We start from the raw sequence: 23,872 nt of genomic DNA, 5'->3' as shown, positions 1-23,872 counted from the left end.
CTTTGGCCTCCGGGGCGCCCCAGGTGACCTGGGAAGGCTGGGGGAGCCCTGGCCACCCCCGGATTCCACTCGGGGAGGTGGAGCCCACTCTTGCCACCTTGCTTCTTACCTATCCCCCTGCCCTGCCCTTCCTCCCGCAGCTCCCACGTTGTTTGCAGGCTCCCCATTTGGGCGGTGGGCAACCTACCTGAATCCATGAAAACAAGGAGAATCTGGACGGCGTCCTCCATCAGTGACGCCGGATGGGGATGGGTCCCCGCTTGGGGGACTCCGGGGACGGGTCGCGACGGGTGGGCTTCTTGGGTCTGCAGCGGCGCTGCTGCTTCTTGTCTCTGCGCTCCTCTGACTGCGCGGGGTCGCTGGAATTCTCTGCCGCGCGCTCCGGCTCCTCCCCCTCCCTGGGGCTGGGGGGATCCTGAGGGATGGGCTGCGCGCGATTCGGGGAGGCGTCGGGGCTCCGCAACTTCAGAGCCTGCAGGCGCTGGGTGAGAGACTGGTTAAAGGCGGAGCCCCTGGGCACCGCGGGACCGCGCTCGTCTTCCGGCTCGGTCTCGGGCTCGGTGGCGGGGGCGGTCTCCGGCTCGGTCTCCAAGTCGGTCTCGGACTCGATTTCCGACTCGGTCTCGGTCTCGCTCTCGTAGTCGAACTCTTCCTCGTACTCTAGGCACTCGGGGAGGGAGAGGTCAACGTCTACCTCGTCGTGCTCGTGGTCAGATTCGGACTCGGGGGACTCGGGGAATACCTGGGGAGGCGAGCGGTGGTGGGCGTTGAGGAAGCTGCGGCGCTGGGCGGCCGCGCGCTGCTGGGCGCGGGCGCTGGAGGTGGCGAGGGCGCGGAGGAGCGCGATGGAGCAGGACAGCCAGAGGAGTGCGGTGGCTGCCCGGCGGCCTATGGGCGGGCACAGGTCGTTGTAGTTATGGCGAGCTCGGCGCCACTGCTGAGCCCGGGACCTGCGATCCATCCTAGGTGCGCACCGGGAAGCTGACCGCTCTCTGGCTCTGCAGAAAGCGGCGCCGAGGAGCAGAGGAGGCTGAAGAGGGGGACACCGTCCGAAGTGAGAAGCCGAACCCGGAGGTCCCAGCCCCACCTCGCTTTGAGGAGCAAAAGGGAAGTACCTACCTTGCTGGGCACTTGCGAACTTTGTGGAGCTCCGCGCCACTGCTTGCCTGTAGGAACAAAAAGAAGGGATGAGAAAGGGGCGAGAAGGTTTGCCTTCCCCGCTCCTCCCGCTAAGTCCCGACTGCGGTCAGAGACCAGGGAGAGGAGCCTGCGCCGATCCTCTCGCCAGGGAGAGGAGAGGAGTCTGAGGCGAGCGGAGACTGGGCGCGGAGGTCCTAAAGAAGTTGCGCCGGACTCGGGCTGGGCATGTGCAGTAAGGAGCGAGGTGGGGGCTGCCTCCCCGAGCTGCGCGTGGCGCCGCGCCCGCAGTGCAGACCCTGGCGGGCCGGCAGGTGGCAGGCGGGAACCTTGTTTGAAAGGATTCGGCAAAGGTATCGGCGAGGGGCCCGGCGGGTGCCGAAAGGCAAGCGAGCTACCCACAAGTCAGGGTCCCTTGGTGGCGGGGCGAACGTTCCCTGGGGTCGGTACCCTTCCCAACCTCTCTGGATTGTCCGTGAAAGGAGTACCTTCTGGGGCAGCTGAAAAACGGATGGCAAAATTGCACTGTAGTCGGGGGACTGAGGGTCTACCAACGAGCGTTAATTTAGCAGCCCGGAGAGTTTTCCAGGGGCTTAATAGGTTGAGCATGGGAACCCCAGGCAGTCGTTAATCACCGCAGCCCCTTGGGCAGGCCTGTTGCACTGACGGGTTGGAGACGGTGCTGGCTGGGCAGCAGTTCCTTCACAGACAACCAGGGGTCCTGCTTGAGGGGGGTCCTGGCAGTGGGGGTGTGCCCTCTCCTGAGCCCCAGGAGGGAACACACCTGAGTGAGGCCGCTGGGCCCGGGAGACAGTCTCTAGCTGCACTCCCAGCCGGCAGCCTCGCTGCTCCCAGGGCTCTGCAGGATGTTCTGCCTTGGCACACCTCTGGCCCGAGTCCGGAGCGGGCGAACCCTCGGGCAAGTGTTCCTAACGCACCCAGCCCGGGCAAGCTCTGTTGGAGGTGGGTGATAAAGGTTGGGTCCTGAGGCAAGGGCAGGAACACTACTGGAAGAAGGGAGATTTAGGACTAATATGCATGTTGCTGATGAAAATAGGAAGCCGTTCTGAATCCCCCCTTGCTTGCCAGTGTGCTTGAACCAGCCTGAATTCTGCACGAGAGAGGTTGGATCAGCCAGAGCATTCAAGCTAGGGGGTGGCCGGGGACCGTGAGATGCACCCTCAACTCCCAGTGCGGGAGGCATTGTGGGCTGTGGCGCATACAGGAGGCACTGCCACAGTGGGAAGCCCTGTGTTTCTTGGGGTGCCCGTCTCTTCAACCTCGCCCTTTCTGTAGAGAACGCACCATGGCAAGTGGCCCTTGGGCTCTTGGGCATCACCAAGCCTTCCTCACTCAGACGCAGCCTTAGACTGGGTTCTTGTCTGCTTGAGTCCCACAAAGAGGTTCTACCTAAGATGTGGCTCCCCATTGGAGGTGGTCTGCCAGACATGCCCCCTGAGCACCTACCTGGTGGCCTAGGGCATCCTGTGCCCTGGCAGCCCTGCCCACTCCAGCCCGGACCTCCCCTCACTGCCACGTCCCAGCAGCATCTAGCCGTTGAGGTTTTCGTTGCTGTGTCTCGTGTCTTGGGTTCTAGGAGTTGGTTTGTAGAATTCAAATACTGATTGGCGTAATAGGGTGGGGTTGATCTGCTCATCCCCGTAGAACGCACGCCTGTGCTCCAGGAGGGACCTTGACCCTTCCCAGAGATGCTGAAGGATTTCACCGTCACAGGCACGTACGGGGTGCTAATCGTTGGGTGCACGACTGGGAGGGCGCCCTGGACAGAGGCGTCCGGAGAGGGGTGCTTCCCGTCCCGAGCTGTCTCAGTCCTCACTGTCCCTGGTATTCCTTAGGGTCCGCTAAGTTTCGCCTGCCTGCGTTCTTTCATGGACACAGCTCTGCTGACAGCGTGCAGAGCATAGAAACCCACTGGTCTGGCTGATCTCTGGAAACCAGGTGGGGGAAGTGTGGACTGTGGGTGCTGGGAAAATGACCTTGCTGTGGGAAGTGACGGCAGCTGTCAGCGCCGAGGGCTGCGATTCCTCAGTGTGGGGAAGGGCTTGATGTTGGGTGGGGGGGGGATGTTTTTCCGCCTGGGAAGGAGGTGGCAGCCCAGAGCCAGCTCACCAGCATAGCTGCACAGGGATGGCCTGTGTTATTGAAAAGAATGTAGATTGCATCATGCATATTTTTGGGCTAGAATCTGCATTAGCAATGCTCTTTTCTTTGCAAGATGCATTTTAATCAGAGAGGAGCAGCCAGCAGAGCACTGCTTTCGAGCCCCCTCATGGAGCGGTCGAAGGCATTTTGGTGTGCTCCAGGAGGGGCTGGGGACCCACACTGAAACACTGCTGCATCTCGCACTTGGTGCCGAGGCTGAGCAAATGGACCTCTGAGAAAATGCTCTTTAAGATGTATTATGTGCGTGACCCTCAGCAGTGCTTGCAGCAGAGCACGTGGGTGATGAACGACCTCGGTTGTTCCCGGCCTCCCTTGCTGTGTGCTGGGGAATAAAGGGTGCCCTGCATCACCTGGGCTGGGCCAGGGGGGCACGGGTGCGCTTTGCGGTGTCACATAGTGAGGTGTTTATTTGCGTGGCTTGTGGGGAATACTGTCTTCAACCATGTGGAGTGACTGCGCTTCCAGAGAGCCAAGTGGAAACCTGTGGTTCCTAGTTAGCCTCGTCAGGCTTCAGCTGAGCCCACAGCCGAATACTGTTAGCAATTACGGCTCTGAGGTGGGGGAGGCTGTCGGGCGGCTGCTGGCTGCTTGTCGGGAGCGGTGTTAGACATCGCAGACCAGGTGACCACTGTGGAGACGCATGGGCCCGGCTGGGGCTGGAACGCGATGCCCGCCCAAGTCCTCAGCTGTGATCTGCTTCCATGAAAGGCATCCCGAGGCAGGGGCTCAGGGGCCCGGCTGCAGGACATGCTCTTCGGGCTTGCTTCTATTTTGGAAGCTCTTGAAAGCTCGTGTAGCTCAGTGACAAGAAAGAATGCTTGAGTGGCAGTTTCAAGACACGAGCAGACAGGTGTAGGCGGGTGGGTGCAGCGACCCGTTGTCACGCTTTCATAACTGGGGCAGGGTTCAGAGGCCCTGGGCTCCGCAGCTCACTGGTCGGAGCGAAGAAATTAGTCAAATCCATCTGTTCATTACAAAAGTCCTCTTCGCCTCCGAAATTACCAATGAAATTGTCCCTTTAGCAATCATGGGTTGAGTCACTTGTATGACCAAGACTCTTCGGGCATGGCGCGGGGGGCAGAGGGCTGAGCCCCAGCACCGCGCTGTGATGTGAAGTGCCTTCCTGATATTAAAAGCAGTAAATTCCCCACCACACAGGCAGACAGGAGGGAAGCTAGGACGGAAGGGCAGTCCTCGGCACGAGGGGAAGCTTCATCTCGTCTGATTCGGAGGTTTCACCGGGCCTGAAAGAGCCGCGAGAAGGTTGCTTTCAGCGTACCCACGCCTGGGTGCCCGGCCCCGGCTGAAGCCACCTTGCTGGCAGCCGGGGAGATGGAGCAAGCGTGTGGGGTTCCAGGAGGCCTTCGGGCCGTCAGCTCAGGTCCTGTCCACACCAGCTGAATGTGAAGGATGGGTTCTGCTGTGTCCAGCACTTGAATCTGTTTTTTGGGCAATCATCGAAAAAGTCTATTTTAGGCGGGGAGCTTTTCAGACTTCCATTTGGGTAGAAGTAAACTCGGGGAGCTTGACTTGTTCCCCAAGCCTGGCAGGCTCACCCCGCTGAGGATGGGCATGGGGGCCAGGAGCAGTGCGGAAGCCCTTCACTTGTTTCTCTAGGGCAGTGTCGCTGTTACTCAGGCTGCACTGTACTCCTGGTGCTGTGATGGAGGGGATGCCATCTAGAGTGGCCGGCATGCCTTACGGGGTGGAGGGACGTGATCGCCCTTCCGTGATGCCATCGCGTGGCTGAGGATGAGTGCTGAATGGGCCACACTGTGCAGGCTGGGAGTGGGCCTCTTCCTGCACTCTGGGCACCCCCGGCCTTTCTCCAGCGGGGAAGGAACCGTTTCTAGACTCCCGAGTCAACAGGCAGCATGTGCAAAACCTTGGCATGGTGTCCCTCTTCTGCTCTGGCCCCGAAGCCTAGCATTGCATTTTGCCTTCATTGGTCCTGGCTCTGTCTGCCTACCCTTGACTTACACCTGCCTCGCCTGTCTAATTCTTTTCCATGGTCGTCTGAAACATGGTTACCCAAAGATGCTTCCAGAGCAGGTGGCCCTGACCTGAGCAGTCCCCCTCTGCCCTGCCTGGGGCTGGGGGTGCTGGGGTGAAACACTGTTGATTGCCAAGGACCACTCTGGCTGGGGCATTGCCTCTCCTGGACAGCCCACCTTCCCCCTGGCCTCCCTCTGGAAGGGAACTGAGAGCCTGGCTTGAGGAAGGAGGGGAGGTGCACACATGCAGAGGGGACAGACCTCCGAGTGTCATGGTGCAGGCATATGCTCCCAGCCATCCTCTGAGCTCGACCTCTTCAAACTGTGATTAGACCAACATTATGTGTCTACTCACCGAGGCTCCGCGAGATTGGGACCATTTCTAGATGTGCAAGTGAAGTGGAGAATTGAGGCAATTATCCTCAGGCAAATGAGGCTGGGCTCTGTAATCAGTCCGTCCTGATAACGGGGGGAGCGCTGCCTTGAGCTAAAGCAGACTCCAAGATATTTGTTTGTATGTTCACTTTGTCTTCTGTGAGAGGCAGTCTGGGGACCCCCGGCTCCTGCTGTGTAGGCGTGAGGATGCGTGGCTCTGCGTTGTCAAGGCCAGGGTCAGCACCCTGTGCAGTTGCCGGTTACAGTCCTGGCTGCTGCACCTGCACATGGGAGACCTGGATGGGGGTCCAGGCTCCTGACTGCCCTAACCAGGACCCAGCTGTTGTGGCTATTTGGGGAGTGAGCCAGCGGATGCAAGACTACTCTCTCTCGTCCCGCCAACTCTGCCTTTCAAATAATTAATGAAATCTTGGACAAGCAGGAACCTAGTGAGGTGGGATTCTGTAGCAGTTGGCCAATGGGTCAGGTCTATAGCAGAATATGGGCACGGGCCCGCCCTCTCCGTCCACTCAGGCGTGTGGGCACAAGAATCCTGGTGTGGGGTGACCTGCCTGGTGATCTGCAGTGCTGAGATGACATGATTCCTGGTGCGGTCCCTGACTGCCGTTCCGTGTACGCAATAAAACGTCGTGATTAGGAACACCCCAGGGAATGACCGGAATTGGAGGCCCTCCCTCCCCCTCCACTGTCTGCGCTAACAATTACCAAATACTATTCCCTGTGTTGGTGTTCACGTTCCCTCATGACTCGGCCATCGCTTGCTGCTCTCTGTCTGTTCTCCTGGAAAGACGCAGTTCCTGAGTGATGGAGCCCAGCACCGGCAGGAGCACCGCAGAGATGGTGCGGGAACGGTCGGACGCTGCTCCCCCACACGTTTCTCACGGCCCTCAGACTTAGGGAACAGTAGGAACTGAGTGAACTGCCATGCTGTGCCTGGAACCCTGAGCACTCCCGAGTGAGGTGCTGTGTGGGGCAGAGATGAACTTAGAAAGTTGCACTGTTGAGCAGCCTTCATCTTGTTCCTTTGAAAATGTATGATGTTTCTGCGTTAGTTGCAACAAACCCCCAGAACTGCTTAGCCGCAGTGGGCAGGGCCCCCAAAGGCTGGCTCTCCATCTACAGAGTGAGTGAGACCCTCTGGGGGATCCAGGGCCAGTTTATTTTTGCTGTTTGTAAAGTTGTGACAGCTTTCCCTGGTGCCCTGCTGAGCTCGGTTTGCAGCTGTAATTCGGTGGCCGTTGTTTCCTGCTGTATTTCAAATCTGCTGGGGGCAAGTGCCTCCATGCATGTTATCTAAGAATTCTCCACTAATTCTGCCCATGTTTTGCTGTGTGAATTAAAAAATCTTTTTTTTTTAAATCAGATTTCATAATGACATTGGTGATATTTTGATTGGAGTTGCATTCCACCTGTAAGATGAGTTGAGAAATATTGTTGTTTTTTCTGCATGTAGTCTAAAGCCAGAAGTATGATTTCACTCTCATTTATTCAAGTGTCTGTTTTCCTCATCAAGAATTTTGTGTTTTCCTTATCCAATTTTACTATATCATTGTAGAGATTGGAACATGGCTGTGTGTCTTGTCTTGGGAACGTGGCTGTGTGTCATGTCTGGAACATGGATGTGTGTCATGTCTGGAACGTGGCTGTGTGTCATGTCTGGGACGTGGAGGTGTGTCATGTCTGGGACGTGGCTGTGTGTCATGTCTTGGGAACGTGGCTGTGTGTCATGTCTGGAACATGGATGTGTGTCATGTCTGGGACGTGGCTGTGTGTCATGTCTGGGATGTGGCTGTGTGTCATGTCTGGGACGTGGATGTGTCATGTCTGGGACGTGGCTGTGTGTCATGTCTGGGACGTGGATGTGTGTCATGTCTGGGACGTGGATGTGTGTCATGTCTGGGACGTGGATGTGTCATGTCTGGGACGTGGCTGTGTGTCATGTCTTGGGAACGTGGATGTGTGTCATGTCTGGGACGTGGCTGTGTGTCATGTCTGGGACGTGGCTGTGTGTCATGTCTGGACGTGGCTGTATGTCATGTCTGGGGAACGTGGATGTGTGTCATGTCTTGGGAACGTGGATGTGTGTCATGTCTTGGGAACGTGGAGGTGTGTCATGTCTGGGACGTGGAGGTGTGTCATGTCTGGGACGTGGATGTGTGTCATGTCTGGGACGTGGCTGTGTGTCATGTCTGGAACGTGGCTGTGTGTCATGTCTGGGACGTGGAGGTGTGTCATGTCTGGAACGTGGCTGTGTGTCATGTCTGGAACGTGGCTGTGTGTCATGTCTTGGGAACGTGGCTGTGTGTCATGTCTGGGACGTGGATGTGTCATGTCTGGAACGTGAATGTGTGTCATGTCTGGGACGTGGAGGTGTGTCATGTCTGGAACGTGGCTGTGTGTCATGTCTGGGATGTGGCTGTGTGTCATGTCTTGGGAACGTGGATGTGTGTCATGTCTGGGACGTGGCTGTGTGTCATGTCTGGGACGTGGCTGTGTGTCATGTTTCTGGGACGTGGATGTGTCATGTCTGGGACGTGGAGGTGTGTCATGTCTGGGACGTGGCTGTGTGTCATGTCTGGAACGTGGCTGTGTGTCATGTCTGGGACGTGGAGGTGTGTCATGTCTGGAACGTGGCTGTGTGTCATGTCTGGAACGTGGCTGTGTGTCATGTCTTGGGAACGTGGATGTGTGTCATGTCTGGGACGTGGATGTGTCATGTCTGGAACGTGGATGTGTGTCATGTCTGGGACGTGGAGGTGTGTCATGTCTGGAACGTGGCTGTGTGTCATGTCTGGGATGTGGCTGTGTGTCATGTCTTGGGAACGTGGATGTGTGTCATGTCTGGGACGTGGCTGTGTGTCATGTCTGGGATGTGGCTGTGTGTCATGTTTCTGGGACGTGGATGTGTCATGTCTGGGACGTGGAGGTGTGTCATGTCTGGGACGTGGCTGTGTGTCATGTCTGGGACGTGGATGTGTCATGTCTTGGGAACGTGGATGTGTGTCATGTCTGGAACGTGGATGTGTGTCATGTCTGGGACGTGGCTGTGTGTCATGTCTGGGACGTGGCTGTGTGTCATGTCTGGGACGTGGAGGTGTGTCATGTCTGGGACGTGGAGGTGTGTCATGTCTGGAACGTGGCTGTGTGTCATGTCTGGGACGTGGAGGTGTGTCATGTCTTTTCCAAGCACTTGAGACTTTTTTCTCACTATGAGCATTTTCGTCACTGTTGTTCAGGCATTGATGATTATGTTTGGTTTTTTTTTCAATGTGTTGATTTGTGCGCATTTTTCTTGTAGTCTGCTACTTTGAGAACAGATGGGTGTTGAAGCAGCTGGCGCTTTGTAAGTTAGCGGAGGCCTGTGTGGGGAAGAAGTTCTGGGCACTGGTGGCCGGTGAACAAAGATGACAATGGGCTTCCCAGCAAGATGGATTTCTCCTGGAAGAAGCTATTTCTGATCTTAAAAATGTGTATTATGAGACAGGCAGGGGCAGGGGGTATCTCCCACCTGTTGCTTCACTCCCCAAATCCCGGCAGTAGCCAGAGCTGTGCTGACCAGTGTCAGGAGCCTGATTCGCTTCAGGTTTTCTGTGCGGGTACCAGGTACCCAGACACTTGAGCTGGTACCTGACAGGCAGGTACCTGTCGTGTCGCAAGACAGGCATTTGTAGCATGTGGCTGGGGTCAGCGGCTGTTCCAGGTGGAGCACTCACCAGCAAGTACGCTTCCAGCAGGAGCAAGAACGGATCTGAGGGCCCTCTGGCAGAAGGGAGCCAGGGTGTTAGGGGTGCTGAAAGACCAAAGATGCCTCTAGGGGAGGGGTGGCAGGCCCTTGGCAGCCCCACAGCAGCATGCAGTGTCATCTATGCTTACCTGGAGTTGCCTTAGAGCACTAGGAATCTAGGAATCCCCGAGTCCTGGTGGCCAAGAGGTGCTGCACTCAAGTTGTTTATCTTAATGACCGTTCTGGCTGTGGGGAGAAAGGGAACTAGTTCATGGCAGTTGGGTCTAGAAATGTGATTGATTGTAGACAATTTTTTAAAGATTAGGTTTTGTTGGAAAGGCAGATCAGATTTACAGGTAAAAGAAGAGACAAAGAAAGATCTTCTGGCCATTGGCTTACTCCCCAACTAGTTGAGCCAGTCCCAAGCCAGAAGCCAGGAGCTTCTTCCGGGTCTCCCACGTGGGTACAGGGTTCCAAAGCTTTTGAAGACATATTCTACTGTTTTCCCAGGCCGTAAGTGAGAAGCTGGATAGAAAGTGGAGCAACCGGGACTCAAATCAGCACCTGTATGGGATCCGACACTTGCAAGGTGAGGATTTAGCCACTGAGCCAGGGCATGGCCCACTGTGGGCGTTTCTAGAGCAGGTCAGCTAAGGGGGCTCAGTGGAAACATGGCTCTGGGGAGTTGTCTAGGAAGATGCCCATGTGGAACGAGGTGGAAGTGGCCTCGGCCATTTCCTAAGCTAGACAAGTGGGGAAGAAGCCAAGGGGCGGCTAGGGGGAGACTATGAGCATGTTGGAACATGCTGAGCTGGCCAAGGGCGGTTCTTTTTTTTTTTTTTTCCTTCATTTTTAATTTTATTTTTGACAATCTTTACATGGTTAATTAGGGTAAAAAGGTTCAAGGGCTACAGGAAAGTGGTTAAGACTATTATTTCCATATTGTTTTCTTCATGTTTCTGAGGCAAAGGGGGATATTGAGGGAGAAGCCCCAGCCAGTCTCCCATCCACCCCAGGTTCCGGATGTGGGGCGTGCTCTGAGATACTTGCTCAGGTGGTTTTGATAGTTCAACAGTTATGAATCGCTGCCAGTCTCTCCACTCCAAGCACGATGAGGTCGTTGAAGAATTCACTGATTGACATAGAGTCTCCATTTGCCCAGTGTTTCGCTGCCAACATATAGCTGAGGTGGTTGATGGATTTGTTCTGTCTTCTATCTTCTTGGTTAGGGTTCTGAGTCCGGCATTTTGATTGGGGAGATCCCCTAAGAAGCTTTGTCTGAGGTGTTCCCAGACCAAATTCTTGTATGTGCTAGCAAGTACAGGGCCCAGCATAGTCCTTCTCTCCAATCAGCTGGTGGTTGCAATTGCTGGGTTGGTTCTGTTTCCAGCCCTGACTTCCACTTGAACCAGTGGGTGTTGCAGTCCAGCCTGGTGCTGCCCAGAACATACTCAGCCCTCACATAAACCAAGGGGAGCTGCAGCACAGTCAGAGCGACCCATAATAACCCCCACCAGGCCCGCCCCCTACCCTGGTTTGCCATATGTGTAGCAGACTAGTCCAGTCTGTCCCACATCCCATTTGGTTCTTGTACATGTCGGTGGGTATTGAAGCCTAGTTCCATCTAACTAGCTGCACTATGCAGCCCACACAGATGCTGTTGGGTGTCTGTCTAGCCACCCCAGCCCCTGTCCTAGTTTTTGAGCCCTCCTGTGGTTGTGGTAACCCAAGAGGGAGGAGCCCACTGTTTCCCTCCCAGGCCTCTCCCACTCCCGGATTATGCACTCTCTAGGTGGTTCTGTGGTTTGACTTGACAGAATTAGCCCCCAGTGCCAGTTTCTGCCAGCTGATGCTGCGGCTAAGCCCAAACAACCCTCACCCACTCTAATTTTGTTTGCACCAGTAGGGATAATCAGCCCAGCCTGGCTTTTCCCTGATCTAATCCACCTGAGGCGTGCAGGTGTTGCAGCCCTGCTTAGTCTGGCCTGCTCCCATCCCAGCTCACACTCTCCAGTGGGAGTAGCTGGCCAGCAAGGGAACCTCCCCCTTATTCCCCTGCTGGCTCTGCCCCCTCCCTTCCTGGTTCTCACGCTTGCTGGATGGGCATTGCGGTCACATCCGGTACAGGCAACCTCACCCTGGCATTCCATATTGTGGACTGGTTTTTGTTGCGGCCGAACCTGGCCCAACCCACACTCTGTTCTTGTGTTTGGATTTGTCAATGGATGATGTGTACTGATTCAGCCTGGTGTGCCCCCGATCCACGCCAAATGTATGCCAGTGGGTAACTTTCCATGGCCTGTTCTGGGCTGTTTCCTATCATGCTTCTTGTGCTTACCTGCAGGGTCTGTGTCCTGCCAGAGGAGTTGCCCGGTTCCTCCACCAGAACCCCTCCCAATGCCAGATTTAGCGCATAACAGGGGTCCATGAGCCAGCCCTACTCAGTTCACCTCCTGTCCTAGTAGGAACAGTGGCTTTTCCTGACTGGCCTTCAACCCAAGCAGGTTATTGCTGTTGGATGTTTCAGCCCAGCCACGGCTCACACATGGTTCAGTAGGGGCTGAGACCTAGTTTAGTCTATCCCACATCTACCCTGGTCCTCCAGGACACCAGTGGTGTTGAGGTCTGGCCTGGCTTTGTGCGTGCAGTCCTAGTGCACACTGTGCCAAGGGAGACTACAACTGTTTCCTGATCAGAACGCAGCCCCCCATCCCAGCCCACGCGCGTGGAACATGAGTTCTGCCTTTGCCCTGGAGAGCTGGAAGGGGCTTTGGACCCTGGAGGGGAACGTGTGCTGATGGCGAATGCCTTCCCCGTCTGGAGCTCAGTGAGGGACTAACATGGGTGCAGAAGAAAAGCTAGTGCAAAAGGTACAGGAGCGCCCGGGTTGGTGGGTCTCGCAGACTCTCTCTCTGGAGCTCCGTTTTCCCAGTAAGGAAGCGGAGGCTTCGAGGGGTGGGGCCTGCTGGTTACTGGGCAGCCAGCTGCTGGTCGGAATGTTTGGTAGGCCTCCCTGGGCGCCAAGTGGGGGACCTTCCTGTGGAAGGGACAGGAGCCAGGCGCTCGGATGTCAGTCCCCTTGATATCACATCTATTTTTTGTCCTTGACCAGATGCACAGTTCATAACTTCACATTCTTTTCTTGATCACTTTAGAACTGACATTTTGCTGACTCCTTATTAGAGAAAGAGCCAAGCAGGGGGACTGGGCAGAAGGAAGCTGGCAGCTAGGAATAGAGCTCTACCGTGCCCTTTGGAATTGAGGCTGGCAGGGTCTGCACGCAACCGGGAAGGACTTGGCCAAGGCTAAAGCTAGCATCATCTAGTGACACTCTCTTCTGCTGCTGGTTTATTAAAAATTTGGCCAACTCCAAAAAGCACCACTTATGACTTAAAACTGGCCCTGGAATGTGCAGGTGGAGGCTCGGGAAAGGCAAGGCGCCCCTTATGTGAGGTGTCGGCACTGCGTGAGACAGGGCTGTGCCAGCCTGGACTTCAGCCTTTACTGTGGAGCTGCACATGTGATCAGGCGGATTGCACTTTTTACCTAATCATTTAAAATATGAAATGGAGCTGAGCCTGACGTCTGCTCAGGTCGCCATCTGCCAACCCCTGCACCCACCCCCGCTCGCCAGCTCGTTCCCGCTGGTGACTTCCGCAGAGAATCATCCTGTAAGACCCGGCGAGTGCTTCTGTCCCTTGTCAGCCTCTTGGCTGAGCTGTGCCCCCTGCACACCCTGCCCTGGTGGCTCATCACCAAGGGGCCAGGAAGACGAGCCTCCCCACTTCACTGGGGGCTCCTGTGCCCTTCACTGCAAGGCCTCCGGGCTGCCCCGCCAGCAGGGTACGCGTTCTAGTTGCCCAGTCCCCTGTCAGTGCCACGCCTTCCCTCTGCGCCCTCAGCGTGTCCAGACCCCCATGTGTGGGAGAGCCAGCTGGCTGCTCTTGACTCTGCTTGGGAGACCTGTGACCTTGGCTTCCTCACTCCACAACCTGTCAAGAAAGAGCTGACCTTCAGGGAACTTTCAGAGACTGACCCTGAAGGGAAGGTGAAAGGAAACCGATTGGAAGGCACTGGGCGAGGCGGCCAAGTGTGTGCCAGGTTCCGTGTCAGATCTCGGTTCTTAGAAGTCATGCTGGTACCAAGCGCGACAGCCTGGTGGCTAAAGCCCTTGCCTTGCGAGCTCTGGCATCCCATGTAGGTGCTGGTTTGTATCCTGAGGGCTGGCTCTCTGTACTGTATCATCCCGCTGGGACATGTTTGCTTGTAAGAAGCAGTGCTACCAGAACTTTCTGGCTAACTCCGCTGTGTGGGCTCCCTTGCTCCCCCACAGTAATGCTAGTATTATTAACAGTGGAATTCTAACACATGATGCTGTAATTATACGATCAGATTAACCCAAGCGCAATATTATTCTTTCCGGCACTTTTCAGAGAGAAGTAGCTGGTGTTGGCTTACTGTGTGGAACAGACTTCTTGGCTCACTCGGGGCACCACGCAGGAAAAGCCCTGTGCCCTCGTCTTTCCGGAGTTGCGGTCTAGTGCTCAGGAGAGCAGTGTGATTGGGACACAGGAGCAGGCTCCCTGGCAGAGCCCTTTCCTGGGCTTGCGGTCTGCCGCCGTGGGCTCAGGGACCGCCGCTGCTGGCAGTCTTGCTCAGCAGCACCTCAAGGCCTTGGTGGGGCGGTGGCTGGGAGCGTTCCCCCTCCCTATAACCTCTTCTAGCAGTGCCCGGGGGAAAAGGCTAAGGCCCTGACCTTGAGGGTCTGCGTGTGGCCAGTTGCAGATAGAGGCTGTGATCAGAACTGAGCTCAGCAGGTGGGAACAGTGTGTGGCCCTTGGCCACAGCCAGGTCAAGGTGATGGCTGTTAAGATACCACTGAGAGTGCTGCCGGGGCTGGTGCCCACGGCGGCTGGTGCCCACGTTGTTCCTGCTCAAGCTCCGGCCTGGCTGAGCTTGTGCTGTGTGGGGCCCTCGAGGGAGTTAGGGAGTTAGGGAGTGAGCCAGCCGGTGGAAGTTGTCTCTCTGTAGCTCCCTCTGTAACTCTGCCTTGCAAATAAAAACAAGTAGGTATTTAAAAAATAACAAGCTTGCCAATGAAGAGGTTCTGTGTGTATACCTTGGCCTCTGGCTAGGTGGTATAGAAATACCCCTAGTGGTGCCTACCAGTGTCTACCTGGGACTAGCCGGTGTCTGCCTGGTCCTTGAATGCCCCCTGGGCTGTGTCCTCTCAAGGCTTGGTTTGCACACAGACCTAGGGGCTGTTCCCCTTGGTCCTGGAGAGGTGCTGTGAGAGGTGCTGCATGTGAGTGAGGCTGCCCAGGAGGCCCCCCAGTGGGGCAGTAGGCGCCCATGGGGTCCCCACAGGGCTACATTCCTGGGACTGTTTTCTTGACATTTGCCTCCCACTAGTAAATCAGGGGCAAGGATTGTCTTTATCTCCTTTGTCATAACATTGGCTTTCACTTTCACGGTGAGGCTTGCACAAAGAAGCCTTATTGGTTCAGGGTTTGCTGTGTCCCAGACGGCACAGCAGCATCTCGGGCCTTCTGCGCTTCCTGCTGGCTTGTGCTGACCCAATTGTCCAGTACGAGCCAGCCCCGTCGCTGCCCTCACTCTGTGCCTCTGAGCACTGAGGCTGCGCAGGCGGGGCTCTCGGGACGTCCTGTGCATGATGGGGTGCTGAGAAGATGCGGGGAGTGTAGTGTGGACTCTGAGGCCCAGGAGCGAGCAGAACAGGCCCCGAGGTCACAGAGGAGACTGCCGGCCTGGAGTGTCCCGGGGTCTGTGACAGTGGTTTTCAGTCCTGACTTCAGAAGGGGACAGTTTCCATCGACCTGAGGTTTGGGCATCAGGCACGGGGGCCTGGGGAGTGGTGTCCAGCTGAGCTGTTTCTCACCAATTCACACACTCAGCTCCTTTCTGTACCATGAGCTCCCGGGAGGGTTGTTGGCACATGCGCACATCCTGCCCTTGTGTAAAATGTGCTGAAAAGTGTTTTTCTCACATCCGGTTGTAAAGTTGGCATTAGGGACATTTCCTCAGAGCCCAGGGCACATGCATAGTGGGTCTGTCCCTTGCCCTGTGGTACTAACCCCCGCTATCTGCAAAGGGCGCTTCCCAGGGGGCATATGGTCTGGCCTGTGGCATCCCTGTCCGGAACTGAGCTCTGTTCTGGGTCTATCCCTGCGTTCTTTCGGGTCCTCCTCCCCCGAAGAGCAGGTCAAGAAAGAGCAGCCTGAGTTCCCTGCCCGGAGGTGTTCCTGGACCTGGGGACTGAGAGCCGGGGCTCAGGCAGCCTGGCGACATCCTGAAGCGAGTCTTGCTCTGTGAACTTCAGGAGTTTCCTAAAACTGCTGTTCGCTGCTTGGTCCCCTCCTGGGGAGCCCCTCACTGAGCAGTCATTGTTCCTTGCAGCGCTGAGGCAAGGCTGCCAGTGAGGCCCAGTCGGCCTTGCCCCTTCCTGAGGAATGCACGTTGGGGACATACAGAGCCGGTGTCTTTGGGACGGCAGTTGTCACTGTTCCTGTACAGGGATCTGCCCGCGCCAGCTGCTGGGCCTCTTGGCACTATATTAATAGCAAGGCCATGGGGCCCACTGACGTCGGAGGCCAGGACAGCTGTGGCAGGCAGTACAGCATGCCCCAGGCATGTGCTCTGTCACAGACGCTCACTTGCCCCCCAGGCCCCTGCCGGCCCTCTCCTTGTAGGGGCAGGGATGGGCTGGCGCCAATGATCTCTTTGACGGGGGTGCCAAATTAGGACAGGCGTGACAGGAATAGAGGGTCCGAGTGCCCCGTGTCCTGGGTCAGCCTGGGCTTTGCTGGAAGCAGGCATGTGGGGCACTGGTATTTCGGCAGCTGGGGGTATTGGGTTCTATATGCCAAGGCTGCAGGGATATTTTTAAATGTCACAGGCCAAATGCAGGCTCACTTGACAGGCTGAGAGGGGTAGGGGGGTTTGGAGGAGGCTGGTTGCTCTGACTAGATATGGTCAGGAGAGCTGGAGAGGATTAGGGCCTAGCAAGGAGTCCAGCCTGCCAAGTGCCTGGGAGAGGCAGCAGGAGCAAGTGGTGGGTGGCACGGGGGCAGGCGAGGGATGTGAGCAGGTGCCAGGGCTAGAGCGAGAGGTCAGCCCCAGAAGTGCTGGGGGAGAAAGCCTGTGTTGGGGGCCCTGTGCTGGTGTCCTGGGGGAGAGTGCCGGTTTAGTATAGCGCCGTCCGCGCAGGGCACTGCCGCTTGGTCTTACCTGTGCAAAGCAGCAGAGCCCAAGCAGCTGACCCTGAGAAAGGTCCTTGAGAGCGGTGTGCAGTTCCTTCAGGAGCCGCGGCCCAGGCAGACACAGGTGGGAAACGTTCCCTGTGCCTCAGGCCTGGTATGTCTCCGCCACACAGCCATGCTGTTTTTCTTTACCGTCCCTGACACTGAGACATCAACCACCTGCGTTTAGAAGTTAGGAAAGTTTAGGAAAATTTTTGGACAGTGATGAGTGAGTCTGCTAGCAGAGCCTCAGGTGCCGGGGGTCTGCCGTTTGCCCGTGTCTGGGCCGCAGTAGGCGAGGGGTGGCCGCCCCCTGTCGACCAGCAGCAGGTGTGCCTGTGGCCGCCTGGTCCCGTCACTCATCTGTGAACTGAGCCTGGCCTCGGTAGGCATTTGCACTTGCCGTGCCGGCAGTGAAGTGCAGCTATTATTATCTTAGAAGGAACGAGGGCCGTCAGAAGTGAGATGGGGACCCAGCAGCTGAGCTGCTGGCTGGGGCCTCCTTGACTTGGCCATGACTTTGGGCTTGTGGATGAGTGTTCGTTCGGTGGCTGGGCCTGGGGAAGGGGCGCCCAGGGAAGGGGGCTTCTAGCAGAGCCTGGGCTGGGCCTGAAGAGCTAGCATAGCTGCCTAGGTTCCCTCCTGGCGGTCCCTTAGTAATCTGAAGAGAAACTTAAGTTTAGGGTAGTTGCCATGGCAACGCAACATCTGTGAGTCCCTGGGTCTCCCCATCCTCTGCTGGGTGAGGCCTTCGGAAGGTGCTGAGGAAGCGAGGGCTGCTCTGAAAACTTGACCTTGCTGTTCAGCACCAGGAAATGGAGAAGAGGGGGCAGGGGGAGGGGAAGCTTGTCTTGGGGTTCCTGGTTGGGGGGCTCAGACAGCCCCTGAGTTATTCCCTATTCTTATTCAGAATCCCCCCTTTTCCCTGGCCAGTTTGGAGCCCTCTCTTAGCACTTCTCAGCTTCAAGGATGATGCTGCAGCAACTGTGGCCGAGGCTGGGCCCCAGCTCCCCGCACTGCCATGGGGGCTCACCTCCCTCGTCTCTGGGAGAACCAGGACTCTCCCGGGGCCTCAAGGAGACACTGCCTAGTTGCCCATGGCCGGAGCTGTTTGTGGCGCCTGCTGCACCCTCGGCTCAAGGAAAGGCGTTCGTTCTTGTAATCCCCACAACAGCCTTCCAGGGGTGTGCGTGGGCTGCCCTGGGCCTCAGAGCCCTCAGAGGCTGCGGGGTCTCAGTGACTGACTCGTTAGAGCAAGCTGACTCGTTAGAGATGGCTTCAGGCACAGGACAGAGGAGTGGTCAGCGAGGTCCACTATCTATCAGGACATGGCACCCACTAGGGTGAGTGGGTCTGAGAGAAAGAGCCCAAGTCATTCAGACTGCAAAGTAAAGTTAGAATTTAATGGAAAGTGCACCTGACAGGCCAGGCCAACAGCTCAGCAAAGCATGGGGCCTGAGAGAGGTACCGTCTGAGGTGAGCTGGTGACAGGAGAGAGCGGCAATGCGCTCTGTTCAGACTGGAGCCTTCAGAGAGGGTGTCCGGCCCCTCCTGTTAGAAGAAGGCTTTGCTGGATGGGAAGAAGTACATTTCCTCCCCGAGTTTTATGAGCCAGTGTTGATCAGACTGGGCAGCCCTCTTCAGCCAAGAGAGGGTTCTCCGGGCCCCCTCCCTTGGGTTAGGGACCCCTGTAGTTAGTGGAGCATGGGCAGGACTTTGTTGAGTAAGTTGGAGGGCTGCTGGAGGCTTCCTGGAGACATGCCTGTGGGGGCTTTGTTTGTCTTGGGCCCCTGTCACTCATGGGTATGTAGTCTGATGAGAGAGGCAGGAAGTGGGTCAGGACAAGAGGGCCCAAGTGGGCCACTGCAACTGGGATACAAGGAAAACTGCCCTGGCTGGACCGAGCTGGAGGGAGGTGGGGGCTGCGTTGGCCCTGCTGGTGCCGGCTGGCTCTCGAGCGTGGGGAGGGCCTGGGGAGGCTCGCCACTGGGAGCCTGCTTCCTGACCGTGTAGACAGTAACAGCCTTGGGACTTCTGGAATCTTGTGCGTTCTTGTGAGTCTCGGCCTGTGCTCCACTGCTGCCTTAGCTTGCCGTAACTTGCCTCAGCCTGGAGAACAGACTGGCCTCAGGGCGTGACCGGAGCAGGCACTCCGCAGGGCCGCTGGGGGTGTGGTGCTGTGGACTTGCAGCTCTGTGTGTTCCCTGCCTCCCACATGGCACATCTGAAGGCTCCAGTTCGCCCTGGTACCTTATGGTCTCATGAACTTTCCTGGACGTGGGTAGGTGAGGATGTTGAGCCTGAGGCTAATTAGTACCCAAGATAACGCTGCATGGATGGCTGGGGATCACCAAAGGGACTCTGGAAAAGTCCATTTGGCTTTCTTGGACTTCTCCCTGGAGGTGTGGTCTTAACTGTTGAGATCTTTGGGGTCCCAGTGGGGTAGAAAGTGCCCGAGGCCCTCACCACTAGATGGCGTAGATGCAGCTACCATGCTAACATGGCTGTTAGCATGCCCCTTCTCTTACCACCCGAGTGGGGTGCCCAGGGTCCCCTATCCTCACACCTCAGTCCCGGCTCTCCATCTTGCTCTGTCGTGTTGCCTATGTGAGCCTACATTTGTTTGTAGTAAAGGCTGTGGCCAGGGCACTTGGCTGTCCAGCCCTACCATTCATGATTAACGGGAGGGCTCCACACTTGTAGCTCCATCATCTTCATCTTCCTCCGGCCAACCAGAAGACTTCAGGAAAGGGCTGTGCCCTCGAAGCTGTGGCTGCTTGCCCTGGTCTTCAGGCAGCGGCTTATAGGTCGCCCATTAGTGTACGTCCCACTGCTTGCCACTGGGCTGTTGGGAGGGAGGCAGCTGATAGAAGAGCATGCTGAATGTGGCCTTGAGAAGTTGGTGTGTGTGTCCGATGTCCTTGGCCTTGATAACCCCATTCTCCTCTCTCTCCTAGCCTTCTGCTGTCGGGTCCCTGGCACCTTCTGAACCCGCCGGTCTCTGGGACACATCAGCCTTGCAGATAGCAGGTCAGTCTGTGCCCTGGAGAATACTTGCCAAGCAGGAAGATTTGGGGAACCAGGAGCCTCATGGAGATGAGCCCTGAGCCACAGCTTCCACCGCAACCCAAGAACTGGCCACTTGTTGGGGTTCCCAGATCCCCCCATGAGCAGGCAGGGCTCAGTTGGCAATAGCAAGTTGGGTGAGTAATAGCATACAAGGCCCCTTCTTAGAAGCCCCACGTCAGAGCTCCCTATGGGTTCACCATGGGGTTTCTGGGCAGTGGCTTGATTAATTCATGGTGGCCACCCACAGCCGACAGCCACCTGCAGTGAGAGGATTTACCGTACCAACTTAGCACCACGCCATGCCAGGTCCAAGTGGGGAACTGTAGACCAGCTGCCATGAACACGTTCGTGTGCAGACACTGCGTACTGCTGCGTAATGAATGAGGTGCTGATGCGGGCGGCTTCTTCCGCCCACTCTGTCTGGCTTGCTGTGCTGCCAAGGTCCATAGTCTTCCTCTCCTAGAGTGGCAGGAACCTCCTAAACCCTCCTGTTGCTTTCTGGCTGGCCCCACTTGGAGCTGTCTCCCTGGAGGTGGCTTGTGGGTTCCTGTCTTGTTTGTGGACCAGCGAGAGCTCTGAGGCTGACTGCCCAGGCTCCTGTGGACAGTTCTCGGCCTGGCCCGTCCACCTTCTCTCTCCACATTCAAGCATGGTCACATCCCAGAGGCCCAGGGTCACTAGCCTGAGGTTGTTTCTCCAGCAAGAACTGACCTGTTGCCTTAAACATCTATTTGTTTATTTGAAAGGCAGGGCAAGAGAGAGAGAATCATGTGTTTGCTAGTTTACTCCCCAGATGGTTACAGGAGCCAGGAACTGCAGTCCGGTTGGGTGGCAGGGGCCCTAGCACCTGGGCCGTCTTCTGCTGCCTTCCTGGGGGCATTAGTGGGGGTGTGGGTCCGAAGAGCAGTGGTGGGGACGGCACCCAGCACGCACATGTGCGAGCTGGCACTGCAGGGGCAGCTCAGTGCCCTGGCCTGTTGTTTTGCTTGGGAACCAGCTAATAGCCCCTTGCCGGCTCATAGCCTTGGTTCAGGACCAGGCAGGGACCATCCATTGTGCTGGGCCCACGTGTGCTGGGCATCCTCAGCACGAGGCCGAGGCCAAGTCCCACACGCCCCAGCGGAGGCCGTTGCCTAGCAGTGCTCACACAGCCTTTCAACTGGGCAGGGGGCGAGGAACAAGCAGGGCAGGCAGGTGTGGGCAGAAGGGCAGCGCTGTTGTGGCCTGGGGCCCCTCCGTTTGGCATCCCAGGGCCTTGAGTGGAGGAGGGCAATGGCTGCAGGTCTGGACAGGGCAGCAGAGCTGGCAGAGTCTCATGTGGGAGGTGACCGGAAGAAGTCCTGGCAGAGGCCCTGCAGCCCTGCTGTGCCGGAGCCTCCTGAGGGCTCCTGTAGCATGGCTCTGATGTCTCTGCGTGGCCAGGCTCCTGCTACGCTCGGAGCCTCTGGTGGCCCCACTCGCCCGGGACCCCACCCATTGCCCTGACCACAGCCTAGGGCACTTGCTACCCCCATTTCAGGTCTGGCTAGCCTCCTCTGACCATCCCTCCACCTTCACAGCCCATGGGTCCCAGTTGGCTGCCTTGCACTGCAGGGGCAGCACCAAAGGGAGTAAGAGCAGCCCAGTAGCACAATAGGCTAATCCTCTATCCTGTGGTGCCGGCATCCCATATGGGCACCGGTTCGTGTCCTGGCTGCTTCACTTCTGATCCAGCTCCTTGCTTCTGATCTGGAAAGCAGTGGAGGACTGCCCAAAGCCTTGGGGCTCTACATTCATGTGGGAGACCTGAGGACGTTCCTGGCTCCCAGCTTCAGATTAGATAAGCTCTGGCTATTGCAGCCATTTGGGCAATGAACCAGCAAATGGAAGACCTTCTCTCGCTGTTTTTCCTCTGTAACAATCTGCCTTTTAAATAAAATAAAATAAAATAAAATAAATCTTAAAAAAAAAGAAAAACATTAAGTTTGACCCCTATGTCCTCTGGATAGAGACTCACAGGAACTCTTAACACTGCATTTCAAAAGAGCAGTGGGACCTGCCCCCTCCCCTGCCTGCCCCTCTCCTGCCTGCCCCTCACCTCTCCTGCCATTCACCCTGCCTGCCCCTCCCCTTCCTGCCCCTCACCTCTCCTGCCCCTCCCCTGCCTGCGCCTCCCCTGCCTCCCCTCCCCTGCCTGCCCTCTGGCTGTGAATTCCTGCCCGCCTCTCAGCTTCTCTGTTGTGTGTCTGGTTCCTGGTGTAATGGTGCTGAAAGCCAGGGGCCATGGTGTCCAGCCTGTCCCCCTGCATGGCACACATGTCCCCCCGCCAAGAGGCGCCTGCATGGGGCCTGCCCCACAGGCCCAGAGTAGCCGTCTGGGGAGTGTGCGCGGGCCTGGATGGTAAGCAGCGGCCCAGGAGATGCCAGTCCCTCTGCCAGGCTCTGAGTGACACCAGCAGGACTCGGCTGCTTCCTGTGTTGCTCCATGGATGCCAGGGACTACAGTGGACGGCTGCTGTGCAGTCGTAACCACAGAGTCTGAAGGTGCTGCCTGGCACTCTCAGGAACCCATGTTGGAAACACTCAAATGCAGTTCACTAACCAGATGCTCCCTTGATCTGCCTCAGCAAAGAGAAAAAGGCCACTGTGTTTTCCCTGGTGCCCAAGGCCTGCCACACTGTCCCTGCTCTGTTCCCCAGGGCTGCTGAAATGCAGGCAAAGTATTGTCACCTTCCCAGTCTGCAGGTGGCCTGACAGGTGTGCACACAGGTGGGGCACAGCACCTGTGACATGTGGCAGAGGTTCCATGGCAAGGCACTGTGACCACTCATGAGAGAAAATAGTCAATTAGGTGGGGGGAGACAGGAGAGGGAGGGGGCAGGTGGCATTGGCTGGCCCTAAAAGGATGTGGCTATGGCTGCAACCAGGGTGCTTAGGGACCAAGTCCAGGCGGCCGGGCATTAGAAGTGTGACAAGGTGGCCTAGGAACTGTTACATGCTCATTTGGGTGTCATTGTAGCGGCAGCCAGGCCTCCATCTAAAGGAAAACCGTGGGTTCAGCAGGGGCCACCTGGCATTGCCCATCTGTTGACTGCTGTTCCCACCAGAGCAGGCTGGGCAGGGAGGGGAGGAGAGGCTGGGGAGCAGTGGGAGGAGCCAGTTGCCAGCAGCTCCCCATGACGAAGCCCCCCAACTCCGCACACGCTCACCTGCAGTGTGCAGGCCCAGATCTGGGACGTGGGAGGGGAAGATGGACACAGGACGATCCTTTCAGAGCATAGGATTTGTGCTTCTGGCAGACACACCCATTGCAGGTGAACAGCAGGGGCTTGGCAGGGAGCGGAGGAGCAGCATGGAAGTGAGAAGAGGAAGGAGTCGCCAGGTATCCGTGGGGGAGCAGTGCCCAGACCCTTCCTAACTGGGGACCCGTAAGATGGGGTGAAGTGGGGTGTGTTCCACACCATCACCACCCTCTCCGCCACTTGAACCTCAGAAAACAGCAGAGCAGCGACTTCTCTGTCTCTCAGTGGCCAGTTCGTCATTGGCAACCACGGCCCACGTTCACGGCCACCGGGTGCCCTTTCTGCACGACTGACTCACTACAATTAATGTTCATTTGATTTTTACTATAAATTACACCTCACATAATTTCTCCATGAAAAGGCGGAGGCTGGAGGGGCTCCTGGGTGGGGAGTGCTGAGTCATCGCTCTGCCCCAATTCCCTGCATGGTTGTGGTGGCTGTGGGCAGGAGGCTCCCCGCTTCTCTTCCGAGAAACCAGGAGGCAGACAAGCTTACACCTGATGTTGTGAGCAAGGAAGATGGTGGGGCCAAAGGGAGCAGAACACACATGCTCTGAGAGGCGGAAGGGTCTCCCCTGTCCCCCACTTTCTTCCTTCAAAACTGTGCATTGTGCGCACAGTCAGGGCTTACGTGTTTGTCAGTAGGAGCTCCCAGTAGACAGGGGTCCCAGCCCTCATGGGACCCATAGCCCAACAGCAGACACAGGCTGACCAGGCAGTCCCAGAAGTGCCAGTGGGACTGTGACCTGGATGTGCACAGGCAGGGAAGGGACAGCTGTGTGCAGCTGGCAAGGCCAGGCCACCTGCCAGGAAGGGAGCTAGGGGCAGG

General features: G+C 57.0%; 1 protein-coding gene across 1 annotated transcript; it reads right to left on the bottom strand.

The window, feature by feature from the left end:
- Positions 1 to 229: 229 nt before the first annotated feature.
- On the bottom strand, positions 230 to 961 carry LOC121161676 (neuroendocrine secretory protein 55-like). The gene has a single exon (XM_040988219.1). The coding sequence runs from the start codon at positions 959 to 961 to the stop codon at positions 230 to 232; it is 732 nt and encodes a 243-aa protein (XP_040844153.1).
- Positions 962 to 23,872: the final 22,911 nt, after the last annotated feature.

This window comes from Ochotona curzoniae, unplaced genomic scaffold, assembly GCF_017591425.1.
Source record: "Ochotona curzoniae isolate NIBS_2020 unplaced genomic scaffold, NIBS_Ocur_1.0 contig_48, whole genome shotgun sequence".
Taxonomy (NCBI): Eukaryota; Metazoa; Chordata; class Mammalia; order Lagomorpha; family Ochotonidae; genus Ochotona; species Ochotona curzoniae.
Note: the sequence above shows the minus strand (reverse complement) of the source record. Positions and strands in the feature narration are given on the sequence as shown.